This window comes from Gymnoscopelus microlampas (assembly GCF_963454915.1).
Source record: "Gymnoscopelus microlampas genome assembly, chromosome: 13".
Classification (NCBI taxonomy): domain Eukaryota; kingdom Metazoa; phylum Chordata; class Actinopteri; order Myctophiformes; family Myctophidae; genus Gymnoscopelus; species Gymnoscopelus microlampas.
Genome location: NC_139950.1, coordinates 33,625,086 through 33,649,307, shown reverse-complemented (window position 1 = coordinate 33,649,307; position 24,222 = coordinate 33,625,086). Strand labels below are relative to the sequence as shown.

Below are 24,222 nucleotides of genomic sequence, written 5' to 3'. Positions count from 1 at the left end.
ACACTTACCCTTATTTTGGCTCGAGCTGCCTCCACCCCTCCTGGCTGCCCTGCGATGGACACCTGTTCACATGGAGAGATGACAATTGGCATAATATTAGCAAATGAACCCCAATCCTGTCCAAGAAATATAATAACTCTTATTACATAACTGTCCAATCCTCTAAGCTAAAATCTTGAACACACTAAAGTGAGTGAAAATTGGAAAAGTTTTTAAAACTTCCTCCCAAGCAAATCTTTAAAATACTAAACTGTAGCCAAATTTATCTTTGGGACTTGCCAAACTAATTTCCATACTGTAGCTTATGTTTTTTAACTCAAGAACCACAAGACCATTATGGTGAGAAATTAATGTGGAGATTTTAGCATGACATTGACTTACAAAACTGGGATGGAAAAACCCCCAGCCTCTATAATTACAGAAATTGCCATTTCAACACATCCATCCCAGTTTGAGGGTCGCAATTAAAATAATTGCGACAGAAATGAAAAGGAAAGATAAATGTTCTAATTAGACATCTTGCCAATGGATCTTCTTTCACTCCTCCTCTCTATCTCTTCTTTTCATCCATGACTACTCATCATAATGTGTTGTTGCTGAACGATTCACTCGATATAACTGATCTTCTGGGTGAATGAACTGAACTAATTCACTACTAATTAAGAACTGTTAACACTTGAACGATTAACAACATCTACAAGCTCACAATATGTCACGTTATGATGATCTGTGGATCTGCTATTTTCAGCAAAGAGATTTGGTGTAGAGGGAAATACTAGCGGACCTAGGCCCGTGGAGTACCCCATTCAGATAAGTATACAGGAGTGTTTCATTTCTCAGTCAGTTTCAAAATTTTGATTGGCTTAAAATACAGTTCTTCTTTACTTGTTAGACTGAAATACAAGCCATTATTAGTCATTGATTGAGCTCCTGGAGTATGGCGGGCTCCGTTTGTCCTTGCGAATGAAATGTCTTGATTGAGTAAACGAAACAGCTTTTAATCTCGTTCACTGGTTGAAGGAGGAGGTCTCTCACTCAGTGACTGTGAATCCCTGCAAACGAATGACTGAAGATCTCGTTAGGTTCACTACCTGAATGAGTCGAACTGAATGTTTGACTGTGTTTCAGTTCAGTGAGGGGGACTACGCAGACGGAGCTCCGGTCAAACACTGAAGGAAACATTTGAACAAATCTTTTTAGTGAACTGATTCTAATGATTCCATTCACTGAAAAGAACGACAATGCCCATCACTAGGAGCGAGCCACAACTTGGCCCACAGACACAGGACTGAGGCCAACTTTAATCAGAGCTTCAGCTCAAATTAAGCCCTGGTGTTTGAGACCAGCTGGTACAAAAAAACAAAACAAACGACAAGGGGGTCCATCTGTTTCAGTCATAGACCACCCCTTAATTCCACGCTAACATGGAACGCATACACATAAAATTCAAGGCATTCAGTTTTGACACTTTGAATTGATGCTACTACACAAGTATATGTACAGTATATCTTTATGATTATTTGACCGGTTTCTATCCTATGTTTTTATTTTCCTTCTTTCCTGCTCTAACTATATCTTCTCTCTTCTCCCGAAAACTACAACACGATGGAACGCACACAAAAAAGAAAATCATTTCACTCACTAATAAATAATAATGCTGATTCAGATTCTTCACTGAAAAGTGACGATATAGGTGTGAGTTACACAGAGCAGTTCTACACGTGCACACAGTAGACAACCCAGCATTACTGGGTGTCTAATTGGGTGGTGCTTGGCAGCATGGCCCCTCTTTGAAACACTCAGCTACAGGTAGGTTAATGGTAATTACTGCGGGTGCAATCTGCACTTGCTCTCTGCAACCTGCCTGGTTCAGGTTAATGAGCCTGTGACAGCAAGGAGCTTGCTGGTATATTTACTGGATGAGGTGCGCCCATATTTGACTCTCTCTTTTACCTGTGTTTCGCCCAGGTGGACGTAGTTTTGAGATTAGGTTTAAGCATAGTTTCTGTGAGGTTAGGGTTAGGCATAGTGTTTGTGAGGTTATGGTTAAGGTTTGGTTTATGCATAGTTTTTGTTGAGTTAAAAGGTTAGGATTTAAGCGCCACCTGGGCGACACACCAAAGGAAGAGGGGGTCCCGTGCACACACATACGCAGATCAATAGAGGGGCTGGTTCGCTTGACCTACATTATGAAGGGTGTTATGCTTCAGTGAGTCAAGAAAACTCATCATGTTGAGTATGTTAGGAGGGGTTATAACAGTGAATCTCAACCTTTTTAATTTTAATAAGGACCCCCAGTTTGTTATGCATTAGGGTGGTGCGGTCGTCCGGGCGCATAATGGGAGGTGAGCTTCCGTCCCTCCAGGAACTGTACAAGAAGGCTCCCATTCTGTGTGAACCTGACAATGCGTTCATACCTTATGTCAAATCTCATGTACAAATGCGTTGATACTCGACTTTTGCACCTTCATTTCTAATCTCATGTACCTACCTGCTGCTAATGTGGACCTACCGAAGGGTCACCACCTCACACCTTATGTCTAACCTCATCTACATACTTTACCTGGTATCCTAGTTTCTCTGAGCCGCTACATTGTTCTCTTCACACTCTACTTTACGACTATTTACCTTGTTTTTAGTTGACTCGGGTTCAAACTTACTCTGTTTACGCTGATCTCGCACTTGTTAAGACACTCTGGTTATGAGCGTCAGCTAAATGCCTACATTGTCAATTGATTCCATGCTGACCTGGTTGCTTTTCTCTGCCTGGTTGTTTCTGTTGGAGTCCGGGAAGTGGATGTGGCAGCCCGTCTCCTCCATCACCTTCTTGATGTTGTTTCCCCCTTTACCGATGACATGAGAGTGCTCCGTGTGGGACACATCCATCTTCAGGGTTACCCTGTTGCTCTGCTGAGAGAGAGAGAGATGATGATTAATAGAAGTTGTATAGCACAGTGGTTCTCAAAGTGGGATTCAATGTGTTAATATAGTGTCACAATCTAATTTAACCCCATATACATTGGCTACTTGAAAATTGCTGATCTACAAGCTCACAATGTGTCACGATGCAACGCGTTGTGAGCTTGCAGAACAGCTACTTTCAAAACATTTTAACAAAACAAATCTTCTATGGGGATCCCTGGCACGACATCTTTTCAGATGATGATCCGGGGCCAAATACATATTAATGTGGGGTCCTGAGTGTTGTGATGGGGGCCACTATTGTTCTCCATAATTAAATGCATTAGTTAATAATTCCCATCATAAGTCATCAATCAATAAATGACAGGTGTGGTGCTTGTATGAGCACGCACAAATAATGCAAAGCAGCTAGACAAGACTCGTTGGCGTTTGTCTATTTCTCCATGCAGCATCAGTCCTCTGCATGAGCCTCATAAACAACACACAACCCATAAACTCTTTCAGATGCTTTCATTATGGACAAAAGAGAAGCAGATGAGTATCAAAAACACAGTATTTACTATTGCTATTTGAAAAAATAAAAAACAAAGAGATTTAAAAAAAAAAAGAAGCCTTAATTGATTGCTTATATTGCTTATTTGCCGGGAAATGAACATTCCTTCCATGACAAAAGCAATATGAAACACCCTGTCAACAAAGCAAATCATGTGTTGCCCTTGTGTGTGTGGAGAGGTTAAGGCCGGCTATTATTTGAAGACATTGATGACTGACTGCCAACAGGGGGAGCAAGCGTGCACTCTGCCGAGTATGTCATCTGTTGCTATGGAGACAGGCCCTGCATGCTCATCCATCTTCAGTAACCACTCTGTCTGCAGCACCACATGCAGTTGTGGACACATTATTATTGCAATATATCAAATGCCACAAATTACAAATGACTATTTTTGCACACTCATTTCCCAATATAGAGGCACATTCTATAACAAATGTTACAAATGTGAAAATGATTTATTTTTAGAATTTTATTTTAAATGTTCTTTGCTCACAGTTTCTAAATGAGCAAAAATTGCTGATCTACAAACCTTGTAGATCAGCTATTTTCACTATGAAATAATGAATAAAGGTGTACCTTGAGATTTTGACTTGCCCATTGGTGTGCCTTGGGCACAAAAGGTTTGGAAAACAACTGGCATATAAAGCACAGACTGAACTTAAGCCTTGCAGTGAGAGTACTGTACCTTTGTGTCGAGGACAGACATGATTCTGTCTTTGGCTTCCCTCACGTTCTCCCTCTTTCCACACACCTTGATATGGGGATCTGCAGGAGAGGAAAGGTAAAAGAGGGGTATAAGGTTAAACAATGTCACATCATTTGTGACAAGTGTGTGTTCACCATGTGAGAAAAACGTAAGATTAAGTGAGAGACCGACAGTGTCAGACACACAGCAGCACCCCTTGACTGAATCTGGACATTTGCACAGCACAGTTGATCGACTCCAATACTTCAAAGCCCAAGGACCTGAAAGGATGCTTCAACCATGCTGCATGGAATTGGCTATGGATTTGATCTCATCGCCTTATTCTCGTGCTGGTCTGGTGGTGCTCTCGAGCCATTGCCAGAAATCAAGACCCTGGCTTCATCACCTGACGGAAGATTTGCTGTATTTTGGGCATTTTATGCTTCATTCAGATATGACAAGGAAGAGAGACAAGAAAGGCGGTAGAGAGGAACAATGACACACAGCAAAGTGATCCGGATCGGACCCGAAACGGGGCCAACTGTGAGAAGGACCTGTAGCCCTTATCCATGTGGTATGCGCTCCTACCCGGTGAGCCACAAATTATATATTTTCAAATGAAAAAAGAATTGATTCCACAAAGTATATGAAGTCAGATTTATGGGAATAGATGAAAGTCCTGTTTTGTCCGTCACACCACTGAACACGTTGCTAAGTAGTGTCACTCGCCAAACAAAAATTCAACACAGAGCAGCGGTCTAATGTTGTCAAGTGCTGGGAAAAACAGCACTGTTAATTCTTTGACTTCTGACTGGGAAAACAGCACGGTTATAATTCTTTGGCTTCTGACAAAACAAAGATGAGATCAAAAGACATCACATCATCACCTGTGACACCCAACGGCTGGGCTGCCAATACAATATAGGCTTACAAGAGGCTTTTTAACTTCACCCATTATCACCACCAGGGCACCAGTGTTGCCATGTCTGCTTATTATAAGCGACTTTGGGCTTATTTTTCTGTAAAGTTGCTTGTAAATGATTGGCAGTTGCAGGTTGTGTGTTGTTGTTTATTTGGGCTTGTTTCTTAATGTTGTTTAAACCAGTGGTTCTCAAACATTTTCATGTCAAGGACTCCCAAATAGGTAGGTAGGTACTTTTATTCATCCCGAAGTGAAAATAAGGTGTTACAGCAACTCTCAACTGATGCATACGTTTAAAGTGCTCATTTGGCCTATTGTCGCTTCTTTTGGGCTTGTTTTCATAGACCTGGTTGCTTATTCCTCTCGCAAAATCTGGCAACACTGCAGGGCACTGAGATGCACTCAAACACATCTTGTGAGTCTTTATGGAGATGAAATCAGATTTGACAGTTTAACATCCTGGCTGATAAGCCGATTTGACACTTTAACATCATGGCTGATAAGATTGCTGAGCGACTTGTGGATGGATTACGTACAGACCGACATTATATCCATCATTGAACTGATGACTTACAGTACAGTATAAAGCAAAAATAAATGCACAAGTTGTTCATCATATCGGTATCGGCCAGTATCACTTCAAACAACAGCACATCAGTCTCAACATGGTCTCAACATCTGCAAACGTTAGCATCACACCCAACGATGTCCTCATACTACCTGCAGTTTAATTCCTACACCACCCTCTCCAGACCTTGTGGAACTTTGATTCACACACAAAGGTCCACTGACCTCCTGGAGTCCAGAAATGTGACATTTGAAACATTTCTTGTATGTGCTGCTGTACTAGCCAAATTTCTGCACCTGTTAAAACACACACTCTCTCTATATACAAATGCATGCGCGCACGCACACACGTTATGTGGGTTATCATGCCCTTGGCGCCGATGCTCGCTTATCTGCTGAATTTCCATGTCAGCAATAAAATAACCAAACTTAGTTATGATTGGTTGTTTCTTGACCTCTTGTGACAGCAACCAATCAACGTTTCAAATTGACAGTGCACGGGATAGCTGCAGCCACATGAAGTATTTACAGTGACATTTTCTCGTCCACTTCATGCAAAGGGGGTCCACCAAATAAATAAAAAGGGGTCTACAAATGTTTAAAGAAATGTGTTAAGACAGGACTTTTGTTGTTAAATCTCTCCATACTTAATTAAAGAATTTCACAAACTGTCAGACAATTAGGTTTTTCTTCAGATGAAATGTACTACATTTCACTTACAAAACACTTTCACAGCCTAACAAGTGTCAACATCACTTGCGGAATAAGAATTGCTTGGATAGCTCTAGACTGAGACGAGTTCCGTTTGCATGAGAGAGAGAGAGAGTGTGTGTGTGTGTGTGTGAGTGAGAGTGTGTGTGAGTGTGAGTGTGAGTGTGTGTGTGTGTGTGTGTGTGTGTGTGTGTGTGTGTGTGTGTGTGTGTGTGTGTGTGTGTGTGTGTGTGAGAATGAGGAGAGAGAAGGGGTGGAGGAAGAGGATAATGCGTTGAAAGGAGGGCAGGTGAGAGTTACTGTGATTTATCAGGGCTGAGCAGTGTAGATGTACAGTATAAGAGAGCAATAGTTGCAGAGAAACAGAGAGGAAGTGGGGAGAGGGGAGAGAGGGATAGAAAGAGAGAACAAAACATAACATGAGGCAGAGGCTGGAATGTGAAAGTGGGACAGAAGTTAAAATGATTTCACCAAATGTGACATAATGTGCATTTTGTCAACAAATTGCAGGGGATCACTGGATGCACCGCGACAGTAATTGCTGCTTTTATGTCTGGTGACTCATTAAAGTCTATTATAGTCACAAACCAATCTAGCTGCAGCAGAGTAGAAGCACAATCAGACAGCCAGTCAGTGGGCAGAGCGCATAGAAACACAGGGTTAAAAATGTCCCAGGATAATGGCTCTGTTGTGAATTTGCCAAGATAAAAGATAGAGAAAGTTGTCTTTCACTTAATTCCTCAGAACCTCCTTGTCTGTCACATTGCATTACAGTAAAGCAGTGGTTCTCACCCAGTGTTCCGGGGACCATCAGTGGTCCCTGAGGGGGTTCCAGGTGGTCCCCAGCTAAATGATGGAGTTGGTAACAGAATTACCCTTATAGATCTCTAACTCTTGAGAGTGTAAAATGAAACCAAATGGACCCTGTTAGGCTCTCACAAGTTAAATTGTTGTTAAACATCTGCATTACTTAAAGAATTGTTATTTTGATCAACGTTTACCGGTTATCTCTCCTATGGTACATCAATACAGCATGGAATTGTGGACAAAATGATATCGAACGATAACAAAATATTTTGGGTCTGAGAGGCTAAATCTCATCAAATGGTGGTCCGTGGCTCAAATGCCGAATAAATAATGGGCCTTGATATGAAAAGGGTTGAAAACCACTGCAGTAAAGCATGTCATGAGCTCTGTCTATTCATCTTTCCCTTTCTTTGTCAGTATGTATACATGAGCCTGTGTGTGCCTGGCTGTGTGTGTTCTCTTTGTGCTATTACAATACACATTCAACCAAATCCTCAAACGCTAGAAGTGAAAATAAATGACACCGAAATTACTAGATCTCACTTTGCAACTGAGGCTGTGATATCCCAATTTGTAAATATATCAGGGGATCATGCAGTAAGTAGACTGTGCGAGAAGTACAGGTACTAATTATTTGAGTAAACTCCACTTGCAGACACTAGCCCTTTGGCCTCGAAACTGCAGCTAAAATAACCAAACACTGCATACCTAAACCATCCACGGCTAACATGAGCCCTGTAGTGTCTGAATAGCGTCAGATACAGTGTGCATCTGGCGCCATCCCATGTCAGACCCCTAGAGGACACATGCGCACATGCAGACACAAACATAAAGACACAGACACACACGGCCCTCATCCCCCTTGCCATCCGTAGCAGGAAGTCAGTTAAGCCTCCTTCCAGGAATGCTCCTCCTAGCACACGCAGGTCGAGCATCTCAGATTTACAGTACAGCCCTCAAACAAAACTCACTCCAACACATTTATTGTTATAATGTAACCAGGACCTTAGAGAACCCCATTGTTGCCTGTTGCGGCTTTTTGTGAGCTCGGGAGGGGAAAAGTGCGAGTTGGGGGGAAAAAATAAATAAAAAATATTATAGTGGAAAACTAAAACTGTGAGGGTGAAATAAAGACCCCTCGTTGTGATGAGGAGAGAGATCCTCAGTTTACAACTGTTTTTTATTTTTTTCACTGTATCATGCACAATAGCCCACATCAAAGATACACTCGCAAAAAAAACAAACCAAACTATTCTCAATAGGGCAGCAAAATGAGAGGGACAGCACTCGATCCAAGCCCAGTCCCCCTTCAGAGAGCAGTGAGTTGGGTTGGCTCGGTTGTGGAATGCCGTTGCTGGGAAGTGTGTTTAGAAGCCCCAGTGCTCTGTATTTTATGGGCAGAGGGGACCGTGTGAGCTGCAGAGTCTCAGGCTAACTAGAGTGGATGCAGTTACAGTGACACTTTGGGGGCCGGGCCTCCTACAAGAGAAACCCTGAGATCACACAAGAGAGGAACAACAGGCCTTTAGCATGTACGTAAGAACCTAAAACATAAGATAATAAAAAAGAGCTCTGACGAACCCTCCTTAATCCAAACAGTGTTGCATCACAAGAAGGGTGGGCGCCATCTGAGACGGGAAAACAACAAGGAGAAAGAACAGCAAGAGAGCAGACAGGGACCCTTCAGGAGGCACAGCATTTGTTCCAGGAAAGTTTCCAAACATACAGCTGTTGCTGAAGACAACACAAAGTCCTCCACTTCCTCCTGTGGTGCCCGTATTGCCCATCAGGGGGCGTCTGACCCCTCCAGAGCCCCCGTCTTTCTAAATCTAACCTGAGCGCCACATCTGGTAAACATTAGCCAAGCTAAACGAGCGTTGCAGAGTCGTGATGTTGAACACCCCCGCATTTTTGAAGTGGACTGTGCCATGTGCGCTCTCATTAGATGATTGATTGTGGAATCGAAAATGAACACCTTAAGTCTTAATTTGGCACATGCATCCATGAACACAAACAATAACAAGGTGGACACGCAGCTGCCGGGAGAAAGCTTTCAGTCGCACGACTTGGTCATTTTCACTTGACAGAAAAGGAACCTTTTGACCCTCATCTCCGTACTGGCAATGCTAAAGTATTTTTCCAGCGAAGGCTTACATCCGAAAATACCACACAAATGCAGGGAATTAAATCCATTTGGCCGGGCAATTCTCATTCAAAACATCTGCGGGAATGTTGTTAAAACGGAACTGGCTAAAATCCAGTACAAGACGGCCATTTTGTAATTGTTCAATATTTGGTGGCTCTGTGTCAATGGTTGGGAAGGAATATCATTACTGAAGAACATTAACATTAGCTTAAAAATGCCACTGTAGTAGTTTTGATTAATTTACAAATAGGTACAAAGGTCAGATCACATGGTGGCAATTTTGCTCTCATTTCATATACCCCGTCAGGGTGAGTTTTCCCTCTCCCTGCAGAGTATGAAAGAGCAAAACGGCTGCTGCGTAAATATGGTCAATGACTTTCAATGCTGCATGAGAGTAACATTGTATTATAGCTATTAAAATGAGTTATATTAGCTTGTATTCATAGCAAGGGATTATCTTGATTCTTTACAAATAAAGTGTATTTCCTATTCTTCAACCTGCCATAGCACATACAGTTGTACATACATACAGTTGTAGCCTACGCTAAATAGTTTATTCTGAAGGTGTGTAACATGAGCCTGGCCTCAGTGGCCTGTGTACTGGCGATATGGCTCTTATATGATAAATTGCTTGACAGCATATGGATGTTGGGCCACTCTGGAGGCACAAAACTGGCCTCATCACACTCGAGCAGTTGACACTGCAGGTGATGCATAGAGCAGAGAGCCTGGCACTTTGATAGAGTGAGGACGTGTATGGCAAGAGAGGATGCACACATAAGAATCCCTCTCACATCTGCTCCTATCCTATGGAGTGCGACAGATCCCTGGCTGCCGCCACAGGAAAACCACAATCAAAACAAGGCAAAATAACGCCTGTAAAGATTACATAAGATAACTCAAAATAATCCATTATTCCCCCTCGCTGACAAAACAGCTGTGCCATTGGATGCTTCAAGGGTAGATCATAGCGATAGCTCAAAGCAGATGTGCCTTTCGCGTAGTGATAAGCAGTGTACGAGCGATGAGTGTGCAAAGGAACGTGTATCTCTTTTCAGTGTTGTCTGGACTGACTGTTTCATGTTTTTATTGACAAAAGTGCACATACAGCACGTGAATATAATATTTGTACATATCTGTGGAAAGGATAAAACACAAAAAGGTGACAGAGCTTATTTCTATTGTGGTCCTTTGAGGGCAAATGTGTATGTAAACTGAGTGCTACATATGTGCCTGCCTACTAAACATCAAGGTTCATTTATTTATTTTATTTCGAAATTTTGTTTTCGAGGGGGTCCTCAGAATAGCAAGAGAAAGAGAATATTGTCACTGTCGGTTTGAAACCTTGGATCTCCATATTCCTTTTTTGTTTTAATAGATCAATACTGTTGGTCACAATTTAAATCTCTGAATTTAAATCTTTTCAAAATGATTTAACCACCCAAAAATCTGCAAAAATATAAAATCTACAAGCTTGCAATGTGTCGTGAGCTTGTAGATAGGCTACTTTAGTGATTTTTTTGCCTATAATGACATGCCCAAAATAGGTATGCCAGGTTTTAAGTGGTTAACCATTGAAAAGTATTGGAGCTTGTGACTGAATCTCATAACTCCATTAGATCCATTGGAACATGTCATGTCATGAAAATCAGCCTGACAGCGACAATATACGCTCTCCTTACCTCTGTTTCCCACCCTCCCTCTCTCTCTCTTTTCCTACTCTCATCCCATGACCCCAGGTTGTTATGGACCACATGGTCCATAACACATGTGTTTCTTCTCTGGAACGCAAAAGAATGCAGCACACACATTCGCCTGTAAGATAACTGCAAGTGATTAGCTAACATTCTTCCCCTCCGCTCCTCTCGGTTTACGCAAGACGGAGAGAGTCTTGACGGCCGACAAATCATAGGTCAGATTTTTAAATAGTCTCACTCACACACGGAACAGCATTTCTGGCGGTTTGCAGGTTTTGTGAATGAACACATAGTTGGTGGGGGGCGGGTAGCTGCTTAGTGATGCTAGGTGGAGATGTGTGGTTGACTGCTTTTGAGAGGAAAACTGGTGCAACAAAATTCCAATGTATGCCTGTCAACTTTCTGGTATGGATTCAGGAAGTTACATAACACAACTGGATTCCACATGTGGTTCGAAAAATGCACATTGGCAATTCTCCTGGGGACAACAACGAGGGTGCGGGCACAGCAACGACCCCCCCCTCCCGGAAGAACCTTAAATAGCTTCGATAGTATTTTATTGGCAGAAGAATGCTGAAACAACTTGGCTATTAAATACACAAGTCCAGAGAAATTCCAACAACTCCCACAGCCCACTGCTCACACCGACCCCCCCACCCAACCAACCCCCAGAGAGAATCACAAACGCAGATAAAATTACTGAACCAGTGAGGAATGAGAAGTATGCAAGCTTTCATCTTCATAAACATTCAAACATTTCGATTGAGTTTTGAGAGGTGAATGCTAGCGTGGCCTTGAAATACGTCCTTGCTGTCGCTAATTACGTCAATGAGAACATTCTTCTGGTTAAAATAACACAGGTTCTTAATCATTAAACTGACTCAGACGGAGGGCGAACAAACGAGACTAAGTTGTTCAAGATTCCCTTTTTCTTTCTTTTCTTTTTTGTTTAGGAATTATTGCCACATCTTTCCCCAGACCAAAGTACTTGTCTTGTGTACTGTGAAGTGGAGTGAGAAGCATTGGAGTCAAATGCAGGCTATACAGAAAAGCTTATGCAAATTGGGGCAGTCATTCGGAGCACTGCCTATACACAATATTAGAGCAAGAAAATGTTCACCTTTTTTGGACTTGGCTCCGATCTTCAGTTTGGAGGGCCATGCAATCTGCGTTTTGGTCTCATCCATGACCTAGAACAAAGAAGGGTCATGAGTCATTGGTTGCAGTGACTTGCAGTGCAAATATGCCATTCCACTGCAAATGTGATTATTGTTTTTAAATATAGGTTATGTGACATTTAGGCAATGAATCACCACATAGATTACTGAAAATGGTACTTATCATAGACTCTTGACCTAAATCTCAGCTTCACCTTCATTGTTCGATTCAAGCTTCTAATTGAACATCATTTCTGATTGTCAGTAATGAAATTAAAGTTACATTTTGTTAGTTGGATTATTTATTTTACCCAATCCTCCCACACGGCACCTAACATCTCACCCAAACATAAGCAGGTGCTCTGCAGAAATGACAGACTAGATTAGCTAGTGACATGAGAGATTTTTATTGTCCAATTCCAGTGTCTACCTGTACTGTACAACAGTTAGTCGTAAAAAAGGGAAAGTTATGATGCTTTTATTGGCAAGCATCCCTCACTGCTCCATTTGATCCAGACGTTAACGTCATCAATGGGCCGTCAACCTGTCAACCAAAGCGCGGTTGTGAATGTAAATGACACGCCTACAGTTATGGGCTTAGTGTAGTACAGATGTGGCTTATAAAACAAGTGGATACTGTATATAGTAACTATGAAGCCAAAGCTTTCATTAGATGTATTGCTCTTAATAGGTGATAATGCCAACAATGCCAACTGCAGTCTGTCATGAACCCTAGCTAGCGTCGCTATTCTGGGCATGTCATAAATCCAAAATTAGTTGAAAATTGCAACACGTTCTGAGGCTGTAGATTGACTATTTTTGTAGAGAGAAGAGAGGAGGGAACAACGAATAGGCCCTTGGGGCAGGGTTTAGGTGGTTAAGCCAATTAAACATTAAACACAAGCACCTCAACACAACTCCCAGCAATGTAATACTGCAGTATCATATGAATGAATTGGGTGCTTCGTGATGGTTAAGCATTGGACAGCGTTAATCATAAGCCTGCGGTGAATCTTCCATGTACTGAATGTGGCTTTGGCTTCGTCTAAACTGTGGACAATGCCTCATTGCTTCTACCAGGATACTGAAACCCCTCGCACCATGCTGTCTTTGGAGCATGGCTATGAAATACAGTCTTCAGCCATCAGTGATTATACACAAAAGGCCTTGCACTCTGAAAACACATACGGGCAAAAGAGGGTGCAGGTCAGCCGTGTAATGCAAGGAGACCCAGAGAAGTCAAAGTGTTGGAGAAACGTTTCAGTCCAGTTTAAACATGCTTTCTAACACAAGCTTATATAATGCATCCAGACATTGTTTTATTTCTCCTAGACACCCCCAACCCCATCCTGTTCCCTGCAACAAAAAAAATGAAACCTGAAAAATCCACTGAGTCCACTTGGCTTTGGCACACGTGAAAAGTGTCAGCAGCGATCAACGAGAAAACCTTTTGACAAGTCTACTCGTCGTAACCAGGAGCATATGTTCAAAGGTTAAAAATACATGGGGCAGCAGTGTGCGCACGCACACACACTCAAGGCTGTTTGATCAAAAGCCCTTGTCCAACAGGACGAGGGCATTCTGTTCAGTGGTTCTACTATACACATCCCACCTCCCCTACCGTTTCCTCCATCACCAGACTCACCCCGGTCCGGCTTACCGAACCCTGAGCAGGAATCAACCAGACTGAGCCCCTGGGGAACATCAGCCGTCTGCTCTGCCTTACCAACCTGTAAAAACTGACGAGCTCAAGTGATTACTATTACTTGCATTGTTGCAAGTGGTGGGCTTGTTTCAAGATATTCTAGTCAAATTATCTTACTGCATTAGCAGAACATTTAGCTGGTTTGAAGACATTTTACTTTTTCATGATATCAGTCGTTTTAAGAAGTAATCACGTAACTCGTCATTTCATTTGTTTCAAGTAAATGTATTTAAAAAAATCATATGAAAATTCTTGAAACCAGCCAAAAGGTCTGCTAACGCAGACTATTTCATGCATTTTACTACAATATCTTTCAAGCCTGAATGCAAATTATAATATGATTAAGCTGGTAAGTTTTTGCAGTGGGTTTGTGTTAGTGCAAGGGGAAAAAAAGTCTGTCTTCAAATCCCCTCTTATTCAAGAACAAGTCAGGCGTCCCAGAAAATAAGTCCAGATGGATCTGTCCTTGTCCTTCACTTTCCATGTTTTCACAGAGGTCCTATCGTGCATGTTTGTTTTAACGCATACCAGGGGTTCGTGTTTTTAGGGTGGAGGAGAAATGAGAGGTCTGGCCGTCTCAGCCACGTGAGCTGGGGGACCCTAGGACCACTTTAGCCCCATTATATGAGCTGCGGCCGCTGCTTAAGTAACCCCGGGAGTCCAAAGTGTTATGCAAGGAGTCACGTAAAACTCACATGGGCGAATATGACCGAGAGAGACACTCTACCAAGTGAGCTTTCTCTACCAAAAAGGCTTGCCTGGTTGTGTGCATGGCTGTGTAAAAGTCCAAGTTTGTTTTTGCATTATCAGTACTCTCTGGTGGATAAATAGGCAGACAGTGACATACAGTACATTCATACATATCCTGTACACATAACACGCATACAAACAGACCGCTTTGCGCTCGTCTTTTGTGCACTTCATCCAATAACCTGATTTAAAAGCATAAATATGCAGTGCTACAGCAATCCACGATTGCCACAGACACTGCATTGGGATTTGGGACTATTACAAAAAGCAAAAGTGTTTCGCATTAATATTTGTGTTGGCTTGTGGCTATGAAACAAAGGCAAAAGCAGCCACACCAGTCAAGACAACACCCTGTATTCCGCGTGAAATCGATGCATGAATCACCAAGGGAAATGCCTAAATTCCTCCACATGTGCCTCTGGAAGTGCCCTGGTGTGTTTGGTATCGCCTGCAACTCACTCTGACGGGTGGAGCTCCTGTGGGGCTGAAAGCTGGTCTGGACGACCTCATCTGTGCCTATAGCTACACTTCTCTCTTTTCTTCTGCTGCTACAGACTCTTTGAGACCATGATGGTTGAGTGGAAGGCCCTTCAAGCCTCACTGGGTTTCTAAAACATACTATATAATCCACAGGTTTTCAAAGTGAGGGCCATGGCCTGGTGCCGCCGGGGGGGGGGCATTATTGTCACGTTATTTTCAAACATTTTCAAAAATATCAGATCTACAAGCTCACAATCCATCGTGATGCAACACGTGGTAAGCTCACAATTTTCTCTTTTGGCCATTTTCTTTTAAGCCATTTCGCAATAAGCGCCACAGGCTGCAACCAGCTGCTATGGCTGTTTGGGGTGCTTGGCATGTAAAAGCAATGGGGAACCCCTGATATAATCAACCGTAAATGCTGACCACAAAATAATATCTAACACTGGAAAGCAGCATTAAGGTGAGGAGCACTGACCTTATTAAAGCCACCTGTAAGTGCAGTTTTGTTTTTAGATTTGCTGGTGTAGAACATTTACAACCAAAAACAATGAGATTGAATTCTCTGTCCTTTTAAACAAAACTAAAAATGTTGTTTGCATTCCTCACTGGAACTTATAAAAGAGTGCGGTCAGCCAAATATTCATTGCAAAACACATCTGCATAAGAAATGTGTCTTGTTGAAATACTGTAGAGTTCCTCTTTGCTCATCAGATGTTGGCCCTTGATGCAGGTCTTGGGGCATTATCTTTCTCTAATGGCACCTTAGAATCGTGCCAAGGAGTCATTGTCATACAATCCCTTGACTGTGTTACTGTAGTCACTGGTTTCTATTGAGTAACACACAGCACCATCATATTTTGGATACAGGGAGAATATGGCCACCTCTCTTTCAGACATTAAAAATTGTACAGTATAGCGCCTTTATCCAAAGCACTTCACATTCACCCATACACACTGACGGCAGTGGAAACCATGCAACGCACCAAACCGCTCATCTAGCAGTTAGGGGTTTAGCGTCTTTTTCATTTTTTTACCCCTTTTTCACCCCAATTTAGTCGTTATGCCAAATAATTCCTCCCACACACATTTCTGTGTTGTCACTGCTGTCGTATCCTACTGACTCACCTGCCAGTGAGGAGCCCCGAGGACGTAGAGCCTTCATCCTACTCCTCCCGCCCAACACTCTCCACTGACAGGTGCCGCCCCAGCCCGTAGGAGTACGTGCAATGACCGATATCACCCTCCCCGCCCAGCTTCCCTACCCCGAACACGGGCCAATTGTGTTTGTGTACCCGGATACCCCACGGTGGATTCGAACCCACTTAACCTCCGTGGTGGTGGGCAGTGACTTTACCACTGCACCACCCGAGCGAGCGCCCTAGGGGTTCAGTGTCTTGCTCAAGAATGCTTTGACACTTAACACAGGGGGAGCCATGGATCGAACCAGGAACCTTATATATAAATGAAGCATTTTGTATGAATGTGATCACTAGTTTCGTCAGTCACTAGCATTTTCAAGTCTAATTTATGCTTCGGGTAAGAAGTGTTGTGATATGTCCTCGACAAAATAACATATCAACGGAAAAGTAAATAACTTTGTACAAATTAGGCTTTCACGACTTTGAACCTCTTTATAGAGCATTGGTTCTCAAAGTGGGGTCCGGGGACCCCCAGGGGTACTTGAGGGGGTTCCAGGGGGTTCCCAGCTAAATAATGGACAGGAACCAAATGGACCCTTATGAGTCTGTACACTCTCAGAGTTAAATTAACATTGATTTTACAATATGAATGGGGGTCCCAGAGGTATAAATGCCATTAAATGGGGGTCCGTAGCCTAATCTAATGCATGATAAACTGGAGGGTCCTTGAAATTAAAATGGTTGAGAATCACTGCTAGAGAGCCGTAAAAACCTTCTCTTATGGGGGTCCCTGGCTTATCTTTTCAAATGGGGGTCCGTGGGGTAATAAGTGTCAATTTGGGGGTCATTGACATGAAAAAGTTTGAGAACCACTGTTATAGAGGAAGGAAGATATTTCCAAAATATTATATGATCATTTCCCCAGAACCTAACAACACACTGAAAATAGCAGCACTAATGTGAGGTGTTCCGAGTTGTAGATCGGCTATTTTCACATATCATTGTACAAGGAAGTGGTTAAGCATCCACATACAGTACACCAGTGTGTACCAGGCCACCTGCCTCTAGTCTGTATGGCTTTTCACACAAGCAAAATCTAGGCTCCAAACCAATCTGATAAGCTCTGTTTTCCTGAGTTTAGTGCTAGTCCTAGACAGGAGAGATTGCAATCTACATCATGTCGTCCCCTCCCCCTGTCTTCAGTATTGAGGAATCTATGAGAGCATCATACAGTACAATATATCAAAATGACCCCCTGTAGCTAAATCAGATTTTCCCCCCGTCCATCAACCAAAGTCACATGTTGACTCCATCAGCTGCATGATCCAAAAACACCACGTTTCTGGAACATTATGTTCCTGGTGATGTAGAGGAATTCCTTTACACCCCCTCCCACAATTTTCTCCCTCACCTCCCCGATTTTTTATTTTTTTTAATAAGTCTCATGGGCCCATAGCAGAGGTTTCTGTTTTATGTCACAATGGCGTTTAGCTCAATTCTCTGAAACGTTGTTATTCGGGCAAAATAAATTCTCAAACTCTCAGAGGAGTTTAATTTAAAAAGCACTGTAGCAAATATACACTGTAATAAGGACCCTCAAAAATGTTTAATCATTAGACAAAACAACAACAAAAGCCCACGTTACGGCACAATATTTTAGAAAATACATTGTTGATAAAATTATGCAACTGTGTAGCCATAAAGCAAAGGAAGAATTATATCAAACCAGACCAGCATACATTTCTAGATCCAATTATTTCCAATCCTGTCCAAGACGGAATATGGAAATGCAGTTAATACGAAGCAGAGCAGAACGTACGCATGCATACAGTAGGTGGAATAATGGTGCTTACGCTAAAAATGACAGCCGTATGTTGATACAGGTAAACGCAATTATATTTTCTTAAAGAGTCTTAACTTATTCCTGCCGCCCTCATGACTTTTTCTATAGGGTTTTGTTCAGTGGAACTTGTTTCCTGTCCAGCGATGCTGTTTTTGGCACGAGCCCGCAGATGGGAGTGATTTCTGGCAGACCACACACCATTTTAAAGGGTGGATGGCGTTTATTTTTATGAAGAGGCCGTCAAATACCTTTCAAATAGGTCAAGATAATTGCACAAATTAGGTTAACTATACATTTAACGTTCCATTCTGCCTTTTCTCTTCCAATCTGCCCTGTTTTGAAAGGAATAAATGCATATGAATATATGCAGGTCTATGATTGTGATCCGTTTCATGGCCAGCTAGACCTTGGGGGGAGGAGATGTTTGGTTCATAGTAAGGTGCTAGGTGCAGGTAGACATGTGCAGGGCTGTAACTCAAATCAAACAGGATGTCATTAAGACCTGTGTCATGAAAAATGGCACATATGTTGCACACACGTGACTCTGTGTGCATGTGTAGGGGGGGCAACAGCAAACAACATGGCAGGAGTAAGACCTGCTTCCTGTCCTGTCCTGCAATGGTGCAGCTGTTGATTCAGCTGGGATATGCATGCGCGTGCATGCGCGAGTGGCCGAGTGCATGCGTGTGTGTGTGTGTGTGTGTGTGTGTGTGTGTGTGTGTGTGTGTGTGTGTGTGTAGTGTTCTGCATTGAGTTGAGAGATGGCTTGTGAAGAAAAGGCAGAAATGGGAGCAGCACAATAAGCCATGTCCATCCCCACGGGATTTCAACTCCCACCATGAGCCCTGTGGCTGTGGGGTTTAGACCTCTCTACCTTAAGGCAGAGCTAACCGTGTGCACAGGGCTGAGAGAGAGTAACCTGCATTACAAGGTCACCTGCACAAAAACATCCTACCGTTTAAACGCATCAGGAAGAGGATACTCTGCATGGACATGAGGAACTGATTTACAGTACATGCAACCACTAAACTTTAAACAGACATATCTGCTTATGTGTTCTGCTGTGATAGCACTATATTTATCCAATCTTTTACAGAATTTGCTACTTTCTCCTTCCTCTCACCGTCTTTAATTTTCTGGCAAACCAAACATACGACTATGGCAGTTAAACGGTTTCCTCTTTGCTCCATCTCAGGGACAAATTGTAGATGGTAATTCAGGGCTTCTTAACTAATGAAGCAGTTTTTGTCTGGGCTGAGATCTGAGTGCATTGGCAGTTGTATATCACGCCTGGCATTATTTACAGAACCACAACCCTGGGGAAGGAGTAATGGATGGTGGTGGGGGGGCGATTGAAGGGGGCTGGCTCTGGGGCCCAAAAGCATCTGTCACCTCAATGTCTTTCCAAAGCTTCTCTGTGGTCCATTGCTATCTGCTCTAAAATGTCCCTCTTTTCAGATCATCACAGGCTCACGGCCCAATGGTGCATGCCATGTTATGCCACTCCAACAGTTACACCTGAATTATACTTAGTTGCGCGTGAGTGTCATGCACCGAAAATAGCTGATCCAGTGTACAAGCTCACAGCGTGTCCCGCTGCAACGCGTTGTGAGCATGTAGATTGGCTATTTCCAGTACATGACACCCGTGGCGTGCACAACTACACATAACTCAGGCTTTAGAAGCCCGAAAGCTAAACTGCATTCATTGGTCCAAGTTTTTTTTTGGTGTCAGCTGAAAAATCCCCTGTTCTGTACATTAGCTGCTCAATAGTCTGAGAGAGAAGACAATAAGAAAATAGTGTGTGTGTGTGGGGGGGGGGGGGGGGGGGTTCATGAAAGAGGCAAAGAGGAGAGCGTGAGAGAGACAAAGACAGAGGAAGGAGAGGAACATGTACGGGAAGAGGGAGAATCTGTGGGCCGCGGGGATTGACGTTTGGTTCATTTCTCAGCTGCGGCACTTTCAGCATTGTGATCCCACTTTGTCTGCAAGGCAAGCCCTGCTGCTTTTTCAGTGACTAAAGAAAGTGTTTGACAAGGAGGGCGGACTGCCTGCTCTCCATTATAAAAACGTTGCTCTGGACTCAAAGGAAGTCAAACAGACAGTGAGTAAGAGGGTTGATTGACCACAGAGACCAGGCCAGGGAGAGAGAGCGGTGGATTGTTTTGTTTTCACTCTCAATAGTCAACTGCTGCACTCCACATCTTTGACTAGAAGCAATAGTGGGCCAACAGTCAAATCTCACTCGTAAAGTCTGAAAATATTATGTATGCTTGTGTACAGCTTCACAGATGATCATATGTTTGCTTATACAGTATGTGGGGGGAGGGAGGGATTTGCAGTGTTTAGTATGTCATAAATTAGTCTCAATAAGTGTGTGTGTGTGTGTGTGTGTGTGTGTGTGTGTGTGTGTGTGTGTGTGTGTGTGTGTGTGTGTGTGTGTGTGTGTGTGTGTGTGTGTGTGTGTGTGTGTATGTGCATGGGCGTGTGCGTGTGCGCGTGCGAAAGTATAGGAAGGCGACCAACTAAAAGTTTCCACTTTCGTCAACTTCAAGGCACTCTGCACACCTCATCCATTTACTTTTGAAATGATCCCCTCAGATCCTGATGTCAGGGTGTGTTTTCCCGTCTTAAACTGGGTGTGTATGGTGATCATGCTATCAGAGGGCAGCTATACCGAGTTAACCAGACGGAAATTCTACAATAAAAACATGACTTCAGCGCAACGCTTCCCAGGCTGCCAAGCATAACAGCTGCACTATAATGTATAATTATTGACAATTTAACCTCTAATAAGCACCATCCTTACAAAAGAGCTGTGAAAGTATCCAATTCGGAGGCTTTGAAACCATCACTAGCCAAGCCAAAGCACCAGTGCTGACTACACTGTGTCAGCTGACTTTGTTGAGTGAGCTCGATACTGTCAGCGGATATCTTAAGCTTTAAACACCACTGTTTTCCCCAAACCAAAGCAAGAGGCCGAGACCAAACACATCCAGAGTTCATGTTTAAAACCCCGGCGAGTGGAATTTGATGGCGCCTGGTTCGCATTTCTTGGTTTTTGAGCACGACTACGGGGAGACGGGGACAGTTAAATTGCCTCTCTCTTTGACATTTTAACTCAGCTTCCTGACCTCCAAACAGAAAATAGAGACGGAAAATAGACAAAAGGAGAATGCTAAAACAAACCACTGTCTATCATTCATTTCATTACAGTCCATTAACAGACTACAGTATAGAGGGAGTTCAAGCTTATCCAGGAAACCAGATTTTAAACAGGAGCCAGTGAGCACAGACACAAGGGCGTTTACTTTCACATAATTATCAAGACACCTACGTAATAACTGGCATGAAAGTTCAATTATGTCTCACGGAAAACCTTGAAAATGATCTCTGATCACATGACACAAAAGAAAAAAGATAACAACCACATCTACTTTCTACACATGTAGAAGACTCATGTGTATGCATGAGTCTAAATTCATGCCAACACTTAAAATGCAGGTTATGGTACGATTCTTATTGGTGTGCGCACATGTTGCATTTTGAAATTAAACTTGAAGACATACTGTACAGTACAGCACTTAATTAAAGCAGTATTTTGGATAACAATGGTAATGCAGCCAAAAAAGACTTTATTTCTAACGTTTACTCAACCTGTGATGTCTTGAATACAAGGAGAATTTGTTTCCTTTACAGTGATCTAAAAACAAAGAAAAAACTTGCTGATTTTAAGTAAATTGAGGCCAAGATTAACAGCAGCAAAACTATATCAACAATTGGATTATAAACTCCAAAACAACACTCACAGTGTGATCCCAAGCGTCTTCTATCCAGTAGAATATCACTACTTTTAAAACATCACTTTATGTTTCAGAACATTTTCTTTTTAATTAACTTTAATTCAATTCACCGTAAAGGAATGTTCTTCTTGTATTCAAGACATCACAGGGTGAGTAAACAATAGATGTTAAGTAATTCTTTGGGTGAACTTCTCCTTGAAAAGTACATAACCTAGCCAATATACAAATATTGGCTGCATAATGAGACTTGCACATGTTGTCTTTGCTTGCATCTATCACACACGATGGTTTGAAAAAGAAAAAGATGAGGGGAAAATACACCACAATGCTCATCAGTTACTGAGAAGCCACACGAGATGTCAATCCTACTGCTTGGACTTTTTGTGGGCATAAAATCAGTATAATGTACAATCCCTTGATAAATGACGAATATTATATGCTTCTCTGTCTTAAAGAAAAATTATTCTGGGGAAGAAAAAAAATCGACCTCAAAGGCCATATCAGATCCAGGAGGCTTCTTACCGCAAAACCAACCTCTTTGCTCTACAGTAGTTTTAGAGTGTATCGACCAGCCAATCCTCATTATATTTGCAACAAAGACTATTTGGTGAGACAGCACTTGGCATATAAAGCTTTCCTGTTCTTTCCCTGGGAAATAAAAGACTAAACTTTAATTGTACAGAAGGTCTATTCTATACAATGACGAGCTGAAACAGGCACTGAGGTCAAAAGTGCTCGTCAGATGCATTGCATGGTCAGGACAAAGGAGAGGTTTTAAATCGGTACCATTCCAATACATTTCTCTTACGTTTTGATCCGCAATTATGACCAACTGGAGACACAGCTGACATCTGCTCTCTTACAACTGTCTGGAGCCAAGTTCTCTTCTCAGTGGGTTAGAACACTGTTTCACAAACAGTGGGTCAGGACCCTTTTGTGGGTCACAGTCCCATTTTTATGGGTCACGAGTAAATATACTTTCTCCCCCGTTTTTTTTCTTTTACTACAAAAAATGTGTAATTATTAAAATAAGAAAAACACGTTCAGAAATTAAATAGAAAGTTATACAAAAAAATCCAGAGAATTTCTGAAACTTCCCAAAAATCTAAGAAATTCATAAAAAAAATCACACCCAGTGTGAAGTGGGCGGTGTGTGGTCATCACAACATGACTCACTTAAAAAAAACATAAATGTGTTTTTTAAGTCCACTGCTATTCATAGGGCTGCACATGTGTCATGTGTTTCGCTAGCCAATCACAGTCCTGAATTTGCGAAGTCAGCCAATCACATTACAGCTAGTGGTGGTGATGACACTAGCTGTAATGTGATTGGCTGACTTTGCAAAAGTATAGATTTGCATTGACTGTGGAATGGTTAGCGTTGTAGACTGCGTTGTAGACTATTGGCCAATCACGGTGCAGGATTGGTCAGTGTCCAAACCTCACTTATAGGGGGCGGTTACACCGCCCCAAAAATGTTTATGAGGTCGTGAAAATAGTAATTTTCACTAGTTTGGGTCCCGGGGAGACATCAAATTTCTCTTTTGGGTCTCGAGCAAAAAAGGTTGGGAACCACTGGCTTAGAACATTATCCCAAAGCGATTGCAAGCACAGTCCGACAGCACACTATGCACTCACCTTCTGAAAGAAATCCTCTCCGCCATTAACTCGACCCTCAGAGGCAGCTGTAAGAGAGACAGAAAGAAAATGAAAAACAATGTACAGTATAACCACATGGAGCCGTTCAATGTTAAACATACAGTGTAACAGTAACAAAGCCAAAAATCATGCTCGGGTCCAGGAAGTGTCAGGGTATTACGATCTTCACATTATTATGACCGGAGCTTTGTGGATCACCATTCCTTAGGGTGTTGTGGTTGGCCTCGTCTATTGATATCACTCCTTTTTTTGTGATTTTCTGTAATCCCTTTGCTTGGGTTACAGCTTCTATGCAATAAATTGACGGATCCAGTGAAAATATTTGAACAGTTTATGGTAGCTGTTAATGGGCGATGATCATACCACATTCGGACGCGATTTTCACCTCTTTTGAATGCTACTGCACTTCTTTTTAAATAAAAAACATTAGTGTCTGTATATAATGGATAATTTATACTTTGTTGCATAATGTCGCATTGTGACGCATTGTGAGCTTGAAGATCTGTTCTTTTCAGCCAGCGACATGCAATGGAGCATAAATTGAGTTTTTTATTTTTTTTATTATCTTTTTTATCTCACGATTTTGTAACCCCTATTTTTTACACCCAGTGCCAATTTTATATGTAATCCTGGGCACTACCTTCCCTCTGCCAACCTAGGGAGGCCAGGGCCG

General features: G+C 42.3%; 1 protein-coding gene across 4 annotated transcripts in view; it reads right to left on the bottom strand.

Annotated features, from left to right (window-relative positions):
* bicc1a (BicC family RNA binding protein 1a) overlaps nucleotides 1-24,222 on the bottom strand; it is a 78,519-nt gene that overhangs the window by 32,843 nt on the left and 21,454 nt on the right. For all 4 annotated transcript variants that reach the window (XM_084075546.1, XM_084075547.1, XM_084075548.1 and 1 more), the window contains exons 2-6: nucleotides 23,529-23,575; nucleotides 12,131-12,200; nucleotides 4,161-4,240; nucleotides 2,749-2,907; nucleotides 9-62 (exon numbers count right to left, since the gene is read on the bottom strand). In XM_084075546.1, coding sequence (XP_083931672.1) covers nucleotides 9-62; nucleotides 2,749-2,907; nucleotides 4,161-4,240; nucleotides 12,131-12,200; nucleotides 23,529-23,575 — 410 coding nt within the window. The remainder of the gene's footprint in view (nucleotides 1-8; nucleotides 63-2,748; nucleotides 2,908-4,160; nucleotides 4,241-12,130; nucleotides 12,201-23,528; nucleotides 23,576-24,222) is intronic.